General features: G+C 40.0%; 1 protein-coding gene across 3 annotated transcripts in view; it reads right to left on the bottom strand.

Moving 5' to 3' along the window:
* The window catches only part of MDN1 (midasin AAA ATPase 1), a 146,071-nt gene that overhangs the window by 104,238 nt on the left and 27,757 nt on the right, over window positions 1-14,076 (bottom strand). For all 3 annotated transcript variants that reach the window (XM_037039452.1, XM_037039453.1, XM_037039455.1), the window contains exons 10-14: window positions 8,194-8,387; window positions 7,222-7,303; window positions 3,184-3,279; window positions 1,069-1,181; window positions 412-560 (exon numbers count right to left, since the gene is read on the bottom strand). In XM_037039452.1, the coding sequence (XP_036895347.1) occupies window positions 412-560; window positions 1,069-1,181; window positions 3,184-3,279; window positions 7,222-7,303; window positions 8,194-8,387 (634 nt within the window). The remainder of the gene's footprint in view (window positions 1-411; window positions 561-1,068; window positions 1,182-3,183; window positions 3,280-7,221; window positions 7,304-8,193; window positions 8,388-14,076) is intronic.

Below are 14,076 nucleotides of genomic sequence, written 5' to 3'. Positions count from 1 at the left end.
TTATTGTTCTGGAATGAGATAACTGAAAGCAACAAAATTCCTTCAGTAAGTCAAAGTCTATAAATTAGAACGAAATAAAACGTCAGTGTGGAATGTTACTTAGCCATTAGAACAGAAATGAGGCAGTTGTTTTTAAAGATGTCCAATTTGCTTAACTAAATGCAATACACAAAGCATAATCCCTTTTATTTCAAAACAAAATTAAATCTATATGCAAATGTATTTGCAGACCATAGAGTAGAACTAAAAACAGTTAATGCCAATCCATTAACAGTGGTTATTGCTAGGAAAAGTGGAGTGGTAGCACTTTATTTTAAACTCAGGTATTTTTTTAACTTTATTTTCAGGGGGAAAGAAAGGCAGTCAATGTGAAATGTTTATTTCCTGGGGTGCTTGGCCCCTAGGAATTACCTGTAATGTGAGCCAAGTACTGTACAGTAGAGGTTTTACCAGTCCCAGTCTCTCCCACCAGCAATACGGGCTCTCCTTTGCTAACACACACCGCAAGCTGTTCAATAAGAACAGAGGAAGGTCTCGTGGCAGCGAAAGTGAACTTCTGCCTGGGAAGGGGAAAGTAAGAAAACAATGAAGAGAAAGACCCCAAGTTTCTCTTAGTGTTGCTTTGAGGAACCAGATTTTCTAGACTCAACAAGAATGAGAAGACAACTCAGAGTAACTGTCTTCATGCTATAACAGACATCCTTACAATATATAAAATGCAGAACTCATTCATTCAGCAAACACTGAGTACACACTCTGGCAATTCAAACCACCAGTAAGATAAGACATTATCTACCCTGAGCAAATTACTTAACCTCACTTAGCATCAGTTTCCGCACATGTAAAATCTGAATAGTAACAGTTACTAGTTGTAGTGGGTTGAATAGCCTTCCTCCCAAATTTATCTAGTTTCATAGAAGAGACTTTGGGAAAACACTGCTCCATGCCATCCCGTGCCCTGGAGAGACCACATTCAGATACATGCATAGCTCAAAGGTGCTGCACTAGGCCTACCATTAAGTTCCCAACAACTCCACAGTTCCTGTACTAGTCAGGAACCCTCTTTACCTCTGTACGTGAACAGCCTCACTTTGTTTCCGTAGAAGCCGCACTCGACCCACTTGCACGTCCAGCTCATTGATCACAATTTCTGGTTTATAGAGTTGACAGAAAAATTCAGTCTATGGGAAGGGAGAGATTTTATCTGAGTAACATTTTGTATACTCTGCAAACATTTCCTCGGCCATCAGGCTTACTGTGACCCTCTATTAGCCCTTTACTAAGAGGTACTTTGTACTTCCAAGACAGGCAAGTTAGCTTTTAATGACTTTGTCTTTTAAATTTCTAAATTTCTAACATTTAAAAAAAACACTAGCTATGAATGTTTCCCTGTGATAGTACTTTTTATTCATGCAAATAAGTGTACTTAGAGATCTACCTAAATCTAGAACACAATGACATACTGGTACTTCAATAAAGTGAACAGAAACTCTCCCCCTAAAAGATATGAAAAAAAAAAAACAAAGAAACTTTTCTTCAGGTATGCCTCCTTCTAGTTTAAGTTTCTAACATAACCCTGGCAGGGTAGCTCAGCTGGTTAGTGTCAGCCCAATGCACCAAGGCTGCAGGTTCAATCCCCAGTCAAGGTGCATACAAAAATCAACCAATGAACGCATCAGTAAGTGGATCACCAAGTCAATGTTTCTCTCTTCCCACCTCCTCTCTCTAAAATCAATAAAAAATTTTTAAAAACTGAATTTCTAACATAATGCAGGAAACAGTGACTTGAGTAAACCCTAGTACATCTAACCACAGCCAAAACAGAAAGAGAAGCTGTGACAGACACTCCAGGACATCTACCCAGCTGCCATCTCTTTCTCACACTTGTCGTTAACCCAGAGAACCCAGATTTTTACCAGGTTAGTAGGGTGAAAGGGACAAAGTACTTGGGAAAGGTGAATCCCTCTTCACCCAAAATGAATGAATACTGATCAGTCAAAGCCAGTGGTGGTAGTTTGATTTCTCTCGCCTACTTCAATTTATTGTTTAAATTCCTTTAAGGAGCTGTTCTGTTACTTGCAGCCAAATCCAGCCCAACAGTTTCAACACCCTAAGGAGCACCTCTAACTATTTCAGTTCCTGACACAAGGCTTTTTGAATCACCATTTATTTGGGAATGCCAGATACCTGCCTCACAATAGGTCCCAGACACTTGTACAGTTACTACTACCACTGCTAAAAGGCTCTCTCCTCCAAATACATGTATTTTGATATAAAACAAGAATGACAAAATATTAATGGCAGCAATGAAGTAGTGTGTATACAGATGTTCATTGAATATTATTCTTTTCAACTTTTCCAGTGTCTGAAGATATTAACTTAAAAAGCTGGAGCCCTGGCTGATGTGGCTCTGTGGATTGAGTGCCAGCCTGTGAACTGAAAGGTCACCTGTTTTGATTCCCAGTCAGGGTACATGCCTGGGTTGTGGGTCAGGCCCTCAGTTGGAGCATGCAAGAGGCAACCAATTGCTGTATCTGTCCTCTTTTTCTCTCTCCTTTCCCCTCTCTCTAAAATAAATAAAATCTTTAAAAAAAAAAAGTAAACTAAAAAGCTGGGGAAAAATCTGTACTGGCCAGTGTTGCTCAGTGGGTTAGGCATCATACTGCAAACTGAAAGGTCGCCAGTTCAATTCCCGGTCATGATTGGGTTGCAGTTCAGGTCCCTGGTTAGGGTCATGCAAAGGCAACTAATCAATGTTTATTTTGCATGTCAATGTTTCACTCCCTCTCGCTCCCTCCCATCCCCTCACTGTGAAGATAAATAAATAAAATCTTTTTGAAAATAAGGCTGGAAAAAATCTACTTGTACATAAAACTATAAAGGTGTTACTAAGGTACGGTTCCAGTCCTGAGCCCATAACCTACAGAATAACATCCTAACAGTGGAGACTAAGGCATGCATGTGCCACAAGACACCAAGAAGCTCACTTTCAGAATGTGGAACACATGGAAAACTATTCATCTAGAGGTGGTGAGAGCTTTAGGCCATGAGAAGCAGCAATGAAAGTACCAACTTTAACAGAGATGGCAATTATGGCAAAAGCTGTTCATAGTAAGGACCTGAGACCAGCAAGTAAGCTAAAACTTCCAGCTTGCTTTCAATAGGAAAATAAAAATAGCATACCTTTTTCTTGGAAATGTTCAATTTGCTTCCAATGACTTCTGCCATTTTCAGTTTGCTTGTTTGCTTAGAAAGCATTGCTGTGAAACAGTCCAGAGCCTATTAAAATAACCAAGGTACACGCCGACTGATTTGTAAAATAATTCATTAATAACAGGGTGTCACTACCCTGCCACCAAAGGGAGAAACATAAAACCCAGCAGGAACATTTCTGCAAGTCTAACAATACAAATAAGGTATCAACACTCTAGCCTCAAGGACTTTGCCACAACAAGGGTAGGACACAAGTGTAAAGGCTTCACTAATAATACACAGATTATTTAGGGGAAAAAAACACCCCATTCAGGGAAAAATAGCAGTAAGCATCATCAGGTATATGATCCATGGAGGAACTGACTCTCAGGAAATAGAAGTAACACCAAAACATTACTTTCCGGCTATCAAGGGAAACTCCTGCTGTGCAATAAAGTGATCCCAGTGTCCTTACTCTAACCCAGTATTCAGCCATAGTGACTACTGATAGGCCAACCAGATATGTGCCTTCTGGTGTAATGAAATATAAAGTACATATCATGACCAAAAATGGATTCTACCCACAAAAAGTTCAATTTAGCCCTGGCTGGTGTGGCTCAGTGGATTGAGTGCCGGCCTGACAACCAAAGGGTTGGTGGTTCGATTCCTAGTCAGGGCACATGCCTGGGTTGTGGGCCAGGTCCCCAGCAGGAGGTGCAAGAGACACAACCACATACTGATATTTCTCTCCCTCTCTTTCTCCCTCCCTTCCCCTCTGTCTAAAATTAAATAAATAATTAAATTTTTAAAAAGTTCAATTTAAATACCTCAAGCATTTTGTTAAATTTCTATTTATAGGAGAGACAACATAAAATGACAAGGGAAAGGACACCATCAATGTGGCAAAATAAAGAATATATAGCAGGTCCTCAAGTAGTATCGTTTTGCTCAACATCATTTCACTATGTTGAGATAAGAGGAAAAAAGCATCAATTCCAGCTGGAGCCACAGTCTGTGTGCTTTGCACAGTCTCCCCATGGCTATGTGGTTTTTCTCTGGGTGCTGTGGTTTTCTCCCATGTCCCAAAGATGTGCATTTTAGTAAATGTCCCAGTCTGAGTGCATGTGAGCACATATGTGAATGCACCCTGTCATGGAAAGGTGTCCTGTCCAGGGCTGGGTCTCTCCTTAAACCCTGAGATGCTGGGAGAAGCCACCAGTGACCCTGAACTGGAATAAGTGGGTTGGAAAAGAATTCTTTTACTTGCTTTTATTAATCTTTCTTAAATGTATATATGGCTCACATTTATTTCAATTTTTAATAATAGAAGTATTTGAGGTCTTTATTTAGAAGTTTGTGACCAGAAATATGCTGTAGGAACTTAACTCTTATTGTATCAATTAGCCTACAGTAAATTGTTTTGTTATCTGTTGTTGCAGTTCCCAAAAACCTATCTATGATATTAAGTGAGGACTTAGTATATCTGGTTCTGCCACCACCAAGTATATTATATTTTATCAATAAACTTCATGCAAACATTTAAAAGAGAGTTTATCTGGTCTTTGTCCATGATTCCTGGCACAAAGCGTCAAAAAGCCTTGGAATTATGAGTAAGGAATGTTATTCTTAGAGTCTCTCTGGACCACACCTGAGTTTATTACGCTCACAAGCTGACTCTGAATGGGCCCCTAGATAGCTTAAGGGTGGTACTGGTCACACCAGAAAGATGAAGGTGTAGAGGGCTGAAACTTTCAGCTACACCCCCAAAATTTGGAGAGGGGAGAGGAACTGGAGACTGAGCTCACACATGGCCAATGACATAAGACCCCAATAAAATACTGGACATCCAAAGCTTGGAGAGCTTCCTGGTTGTTGGTCACAGTGATGTACCAGGAAGGTGGCACACCGACTCCCACAGAAACAGACACTCCTCTGCCTGAGACCCAGTAAGATCTTGCCCTACGCACCTCTTCCATCTGAGTATTCGCGAATTATACCTTTCATATTAAAATTGTAACGTACCACATTGTGCTTTCAGTGAGTTCTGTAAGTCAATTATGAACCTGAGGTGGTCATGGGAACCCCTGAACTTACAGCAAGGTCACAACTGTGGGTGCGCCACAAGACTTACAGCTGGAGTCTGAAGTGGGGGCAGTCTTGTGGAGGACTCAGTCCTTGAACCTATCCAATGGGGTCTACAGTAACTCCAGGTAGTCAGTATCAGAACTGGACTGAATTACAGAACCCCAGTTGATGTTAGAAAAATAAAGAAGTAACCAGATAAAGCCAGAAGGTGGGACATTCTGCACAACAACTGGCCTGATGTCTTCAACATGGTAATGTCCTTAAAGGGAGGATTTGGATACGGTAAGAGTTCTTAAGTCTATACGTGAAGAAAAAGATCTGGAATGTACACCAAACTCTTAACAATGCTGGGGAATCCCTGGATAGGGAAATATATTTTATCATTTCACTTTCCTACAGTTTCCTATTTTCAACAGTACACAATACTGACTCATGCTACATTCAACATTAATTAACTGACAGAATAAAGTGAATTTAAAAAAGATACAAAAAGGTCACATACTGTACAATTTCATGGATATGAAATGTTCAGAATCAGCAAATTTGCAAACAGGAGGTAGACAGTGGGTTGGCAGGGGTTACAGAGAGGAAAAAATAGGGATGATGGCTAATGAGCACAAGGTTTACTTTGGGGGTAATCTAAAGCTCTAAAATAAGACACTGGTGAGAATCATCGCCACTAGCACAATTCTATGGATATACTAAAAAAACCCCACTGTATTGTACACTGTAAAAGAGTGAACTTTATGGTAAGCAAATTACATATCAATAAAGTGGTTTTACACACAAACACACAATGCCATCCTAAAATAGAAAGTAAAAATTAGAGAACTCCTACCAATGCTGCAGTTTTATTTAAAAGTACAAAGCAAGGTCACCTGTAAGAAGCATAACAAATGAGGGACAATGGGAAGAGTGCACTGCAGAGAAGAATGAGATTAAAAGACTGGCACACCACGTGTCAGAGTTCAGCTGAGCTTAAGTATGCACTCCACATGAGGTCTCTTTCTACTCAAAGTTAACTTTACCAAACACAAAGAGAGACTGCAAACCAAACTGGGTCACTATACTCTCTCCTCAGTCCCAACTGACAGAAACCAGAACACTTTATAATCAAAATGGGCCAATGTTTTAAGACCACACAGATCTTCAGGCAGTCATTTTTACTCTTAAGCAGTAGGGAACAAATCTGTGATCTTATTAAATATGGCAAAGCTATAATTCAACAGGGCTTCCTCCCACAGGACATACTTTCTCCCAAGCCCAGCATACGAGGTTACACTCTGCAACCCCCACATAAATTTCTCTGGACTAAAATCAAAAGGCCCTACTGAGGCCAAGTAGAGAAATATAAATCTATCACACAGACTAAGAAGTTATATGCAAGAATAAATATGCCCTGGTTGGTGTGGCTCTGCCCTGGCTGGTGTGGCTCAGCGGATTGAGCGCCAACCTGTGAACCAAAGGGTGGCCAGTTCGATTCCCAGTCAGGGCACACAGCTGGATTGCGGACCAGGACCCCAGCTGAGGGTGGGCAAGAGGCAACCACACATTGATATTTCTCTCCCTCTCTTTCTCCCTTCCTTCCCCTCTCTCTAAAAATTAATAAATAAATAAAATCTTTTAAAAAACATCCTAGAATATTAAACATCTTAGAAATACTTTATATTTTATAACATTATCATCATCTGGGAGATGTTTTTTTCATTTACCTTTAATTTCAGTACCTATTTTATTCTACCTCAAATTATTCTTATTTGCATTTAGTTTCAAAAACCATAAAACATTATGCCCACTTAGTTTTAAGGCAAATTAGTTCAATTTTAACTAGCTAAGGATAATAAACAATACCTACTCCTGTAGCAGTCAGGAGACAGAAAATAACAATGGAAATCAACAGCCTGATAGAGAACAGAGAAAACAAGCAAGAAGACTGTACCTTACCTCTTGAAAAATGTTTAATGATGCCGAGGAAGACAGGTTATCAAAGCTATGGGCAATCCTATTACACCAATTCAGAAGATCCCTTTAAAAAAAAGAAGAAAAGCTGAGAAATAAAAGACCATAGGCTAGGACATCAAAGGCATCAGTTTATGTGGTCCACTTAAGTTTGGGCACACCTGGCAACTAAATCTCTCTCGTTTTTTTTTTTGTCACTGAGAAGATAAGAAGTGCCAGAGGAAAGAATAAGTGACTGGCCGCAGCAGTCCCTGCACCTACCAGGAAATGGCCTATCACTCATCTCCCCTCATCCATGCCAGACAACACAGCAGGGGAGCGGGGCCAAATCTCGGGGCAAACTGAGGGAAGCTGCTCTTCCTAATTCTCAATTCTCAAAGGGCAAGTCCACAATGGAGAATAGGGAGAGAAAGCACAGAACTCACCATATACTCACCATATACGGGAAAATCCAAGGGTCTTATCTAAGCCTACAAGTGTCACAAAAGGATAACCAGAAAAAAAACTGTAACTACTCCNACACAGCAGGGGAGCGGGGCCAAATCTCGGGGCAAACTGAGGGAAGCTGCTCTTCCTAATTCTCAATCTCAAAGGGCAAGTCCACAATGGAGAATAGGGAGAGAAAGCACAGAACTCACCATATACTCACCATATACGGGAAAATCCAAGGGTCTTATCTAAGCCTACGAGTGTCACAAAAGGATAACCAGAAAAAAAACTGTAACTACTCCCAACTTTGCCTTTAAAAGTTATTTTTCAAAGCAAAAATAATGTTGCCTTTACAAGGCTTCCTAACCAGTAACTATAGACATGAAAAAAGGATTTGACACCATGCAGATGCCCAGAACTCTTAATTTCAAATGTGACCTCTTGTAAGCATTTAGTGTAGCTGGTAAAAGAACCTTTGAGTGAAGCAGTTTTTAAAACACCAACTGAAAAAAGTGTTTACTCCAGTACCTTAGAGACAATTCTCTTCCCTCAAGGCTTAGTCTTTTGTTTTCTCTTCTGGCTTCTGACACTTCCTGAGGTGCCTGTTCACATCCAACAGAACCATCACTCCCGGCGTTATGCTTCTCTCCAGTAAGCTGGATGTAAATGTCAAGCAGGTGGTCAGTTGCTGCCAAGAGGCTGGGGTATCTGTTCTGAAGAACCTGACAGAGTAAGGGGGGAAAAGCAAAGAAAATTTAGCAGCAGCCGCACTGATTTTTAAAAGCACATGTAAACCACTCCTGACACTAGTCAACCAAAAAACCATGTATCTCTATGAAATTTGTCATTTTTACCAAGAATAAGAACTTCCGCCCTTACCCTCTCTGCCCCTTCTTTCCTTTCCCATTCAAAGATCCTGAATTTTTTCCTACCCAGAACTCAGTTGTCCACTAGCTAATTTCATCATGTAACACAGCTTAAGATGCAAAAGCCAGATGGGAAGGTCTTTCCCAGCAACGCATACATTCAAGTCCCAGGAATTACTCACTAGGGAATCCTAAGTACTATTTACTGATTGTAAATATAATTCTACTAACATTCACCGGATCATTTTTCAGCCAAAGCAAATTGGAAGTAGTCAACTGGAAAAAACCTAACCTTTTAAAACAGACCACAGTAAGAAGATCTAAGAGTCAAGTACTGATAAAAAGCAGCTGATCTTTTAAAAGCAACAATAAAATTTAAAAAGCAAGAGATCTCATCTCATTCACTGCAATAACTATTGAGAATTTTTTGCAGTATAATACTTAGTGTTCATAATAATGATTCCAAGGTTTTATGATATAAAACTGTTCAACCAAATCTACTTGAGTATGTACATATTAGAAATACAACTATCCAATACATTTAATTTAGCTTGAAAAGTATATTGTGATTCCAATTTGTATATGAATAATCCACATATTTGGTACATATATTACATCATTTCAAGTTGTATATCTCATAGATTTTATTTCTTTATACATTGTTTTATTGGAGGGTTTTACAACAAATATTGCTGAAAACATACTTCAGGTGAATTAAAATTAAGTAAGGACAGAAGAGAATAATAAAATTAACAAATACAATTTAATAGTTATACATATGGGTCTTCTAAAATTCAGAATACAGCCCTGGCTGGTGTAGCTCAGTGGATTGAGCGTGGACTGCGAGCCAAAGGGTCACCAGTTCGATTCTCAGTTAGGACACAGGCTTGGGTTGCAGGCCAAGTCCCCAGTGGGGGACACGTGAGAGGCAAGCACACACTGATGTTTCTCTCCCTCTTTCTCTCTCCCTTTCCCTCTCTATAAGATAAATAAAATCTTATATATATATATTTCAGAATATACATTTTTGTGTGGGTGTTCCCTATGGCTTTGTTTTTAAGTCTGTCGTTTTTTATGAAATCATACGGGATGTGGTGAGCAGTTCAGGTTCCTTAGCATGTTTTTGAGATTTATCTAGACATTATGGCATGCATCAGCAGTTCATTCCTTTTTACTGCTGAGTAGTGATTTCATTATATAAGTATGTATATTTATGATGAAGATTAAAAAAGCTATTTTTACTTGGAAAAAAAAACTTTGAAGCCTAACAGTATAGTAAAAATTCAGCTACCAATCATTTTCTACCTTAGCCAGAAAATGTCTTTTGTTATTACCATAAAATAAATTTTTCAACAAAGTATCATTTAATAAACTAATCTGACATGGTATCACTCTGTTATCAAATGATATGCATTTTGGAGATTCATTCCTTTGATGAACATTTATTAAGTACCTACTTTATATGAGGCACTGTTCCAGAGAAAGAGAAACAAAACAAATAAGGAATGGAACCCACCCTTAAGTAACTTTTTCTGGCATAAGGAAATATGCAAGTAAATCAAGCTTCCAGCACAAAGGTCAGCCCTGCTTGGGAGTCCCAGGAAGGTTTCATGGAAAAGAGGCACCCGGCAGAGGTCACCAACGGCTGTCAGTGGGCACCGCCAGCAGGCAAAGCAGGTCATGTAAGGTACCAGCAATTAAGGCATCTGGGCACATGCAAGTTATACGGAGGAGACAAGGCTTGAGAAACTGCCATGGGTATGTTCCTGGCATGCACTTGGTATGAGACTAGCACTACATAAGTAACTCATTTTTTAAAGTATAATTTGGCATTTCAGCAAAAAAAAAATCTTTCTAAGCATAGGATGACTGGGGTTAGTACAAAGAGAAATGCAGTTCCTCGCGTGCCCTATGAGATGAGCACAGGAGATCGTTTTATTTTCTCAGTAATACACACAAGGGTTTGGGTTTGTTTTTTTTTTACCACCAGTCATTTACTCGGGAGAGGGTTATGAGCATTTATTACCAAGTCCAGAAGCTTAAAAATAACAAGCGAGCTTCTCAAAGTCAACTATCTATACATGACACGGATCATTTAAGTGAAGGGATGAATGATCCTGTCCCACTTCCTGTGAGTAGGAATGCCTCACTGCTTTGCATGACAAGAACAAAAAGTTAAGTTCTGGCTCGAACTTAAAGTACGAAATACAAAAACTAAGAAAAGAGTAGCTGTCAAATGTTCTCATGCTCTTAATCCCCAATAAATCACACCTAAATACGAACTTCCGCCTTCTCCTTTAAAGAACATACTGGAATTTAAATCTGAATATTAAACATCTGAGCATCTACAACTGCAAAAGAAAGAGCTGCATTATGATATAGCCATAAAACAAACGTTTACAAAGCCTAGCACTTGAGTGTATGGTGGTGACACAAAGTTGCGGGAGGAGCTTATCATCAAGGGCAGCAAATAAGGACCTATCAGACGCAGAATGAGGACCTATCAGACACAGAAATACACAGCTACGAACTAGAGAGTGAGGTGAGAAACTCTCAAGTGCAAAATAGGCTATAGAATTATAAAATCACAATGGCAGGCAGGGCTTATTAGAGATTATATGAGCAAGCTTTTCCTAGTTATTTTGTGAACTACATACCTTGAAAACCCTGCTAATAAACACCTAAAATGCTAGACAAAATATTTGGAAAGATTGTCTTGGGTCACTTATCTAAAAACTTACACTAAGAAAGAACAAAGCACCCTTCTTCCAATGCCTACGTAATCACTGACAAAGTTTTATTTACCACCACTCTCCAAGATAAAGCATTGGAGAATGGGAAGCTTTCCAAGAGAAGAGGTAGATACAAAAGGTGGTGAGGGAGGGTTAGCAGAATAAAGTGAAGTACTGCTTAACAACCAAGGATAACCAGCGATACTACAAAGTGACCCATAAAATCCATGAAACAATTCATCTCGATTTTCATTAATATCCAGGTCAAAATGTGCACTGAAGTGTTAAATGTAAAGGATAATTAAGTTACAAATTAATTTAGTAGAAAGATCGTTTGGGGACAACTGGGGCAACAAATATGGTCTAGAATTAAATGGTACCATGAAATTCCTGTTTTCATTGGGTATAGTAATGTTATTGTGATAATATATGAAAATACCCTTAAACATTTAAAGATACATGAAAGTATTTGGAGATAAAATGTTATGGGGTTTGCTCTTAAATACATTACCAAATGAAAAATACTAAATGAAGTTAATACAGTAAAATGTTAGCATATTGCACTTCTGGCCAAGGTGGAGGCGTGGGTAGACACACTGTGCCTCTTCGCACAACCAAAATAAGGACAACAACAATTTAGAAACAAAGTTAACAACCCGAACTGACAGAAAATTGAACTGTATGTAAGTCGGACAATAAAGAAGATAAAATAAACACATTCATCCAGACTGGTAGGTGGGGCGGAGTCAGGCAGCCAGGTATAGAAGGGTCGAGGCACCGGGAGCATGGGGCACCCCGGGCAAGCAAGACAGCAGCAGGCAGACCCTGGGCACTGAGTGGCAACAGGCAGACCCAGTGAAGCAGCGAGACAAGGCCCTGCACACAAGGTGGCTGACTGACCAGGTGGTCCCACATTTGCGCACAGATAAACCAGGTGAAATGGGAGTGAGACAGACCATGCAACCCAAGGTCCTGGCGCCAGGAAATAAAGCCTAAAAGCACCAAATGAAAATACCTGTGGGGGTAGAGGTGCCAGGAGAGGCTCCCAGACTCACGGGAGAGTTTGTTGGAGAGACCCACAGAGTCCTAGAATGTGCACAGGCCCACCCCCCAGGAATCAACACCAGAGGGGCCCACTTTGCTTGTGGGAAGTGGCAGGAGACTGAAATCCAGAAGAGAGTGGAGCAAGCACCACTGTTCCCTCTCTGACCCTGCCCCCACATACAATGTCACAACCCAGCAACTGGGTTGCCCCACCCTGGTGAACACCTAAGGCTCTGCCCCCTATACTTAACAGTCGCAAACAGACCAAAATATTATGGCTCAAACAGATGAACATATCAAAGCCCCAGAGCCAATACTTCTATGCAACCAAGAGACAGTCAACCTATCAGATGCACAGTTCAAACACTAGTGATCAGGATGTTCATAGAACTGGTTGATTTTCATAGCAAATTACATGAAAAAAATGAAGGCTGCACTAAGTGAAATGAAGGAAAATGCACAGGGAACCAATAGTGATGGAAAGAAAACTGGGACTCAAATTAATGGAGCGGACCAGAGGAAGAAGGAAACAACCAAACAGAAAAGAATGAAGAAACAAGAATTCAAACAAATGAGGAGAGGCTTAGGAAACTCCAGGACATCTTCAAATGTTCCAACATCCGAATTATAGGGCTACCAGAAGGGGAAGAGGAACAGCAACAAGTAAAAAGGTTATTTGAATACATAATGAAGGNTCAAACACTAGTGATCAGGATGTTCATAGAACTGATTGATTTTCATAGCAAATTACATGAAAAAAATGAAGGCTACACTAAGTGAAATGAAGGAAAATGCACAGGGAACCAATAGTGATGGAAAGAAAACTGGGACTCAAATTAATGGAGCGGACCAGAGGAAGAAGGAAACAATCAAACAGAAAAGAATGAAGAAACAAGAATTCAAACAAATGAGGAGAGGCTTAGGAAACTCCAGGACATCTTCAAATGTTCCAACATCCGAATTATAGGGCTACCAGAAGGGGAAGAGGAACAGCAACAAGTAAAAAGGTTATTTGAATACATAATGAAGGAAAAGTTCCCCAATCTGGCAAAGGCAATAGACTTCCAGGAAGTCCAGGAAGCTCAGAGAGTCCCAAAGAAGTTGGACCCAAGGAGGAACACACCAAAACACATCATAAGTACATTAGCCAAGATTAAAATGAAAGAGAGAATCCTAGAAGCAGCAAGAGACAAGGGGACAATCACCTACAAAGGAGTTCCCATCAGCTGATTTCTCAAAAGAGACCTTGCAGTAAAGAAGGCCTTTTCATGCTTTCCAAGTCATGAAAGGCAAGGACCTACATCCAGGATTACTCTATCCAGCAAAGCTTTCATTTACAATGGAAAGGCAGATAAAGTGCTTCTCAGATAAGGCCAAGTTAAAGGAGTTTGTCACCAAGCCCTTATTTTATGAAATGTTAAAGAGACCTATCTAAGAAAAAGATAAAAAACATGTACAGCAAAATGACAGCAAACTCACAATGATTAACAACCACACCAAAAACAAAAACAAAAACAAACTAAGCAAACAACTAGAACAGGAAGAGAAACACAGAAATGGAGATCACATGGAGGGTTAGCAACAGGGGAGTGGGAGGAGGAGAGGGGGGAAAAGGTACAGAGAATAAGTAGCAGAGATGGTAGGTAGAAAATAGACAGGGGGAGGGGGGGAAAGAATAGTATGGGAAATGTAGAAGCTAAAGAACTTGTAAGTATGACACATGGACACGAACTAAAGGGGGGCAATGTGGGTGGGAGGGGTGTGCAGGG

Source organism: Sturnira hondurensis, unplaced genomic scaffold (assembly GCF_014824575.4).
Source record: "Sturnira hondurensis isolate 20B ecotype Veracruz unplaced genomic scaffold, ASM1482457v3 Scaffold0025370, whole genome shotgun sequence".
In the NCBI taxonomy this organism is placed as follows: domain Eukaryota; kingdom Metazoa; phylum Chordata; class Mammalia; order Chiroptera; family Phyllostomidae; genus Sturnira; species Sturnira hondurensis.
This window is presented reverse-complemented; position numbering and strand designations above follow the sequence as displayed.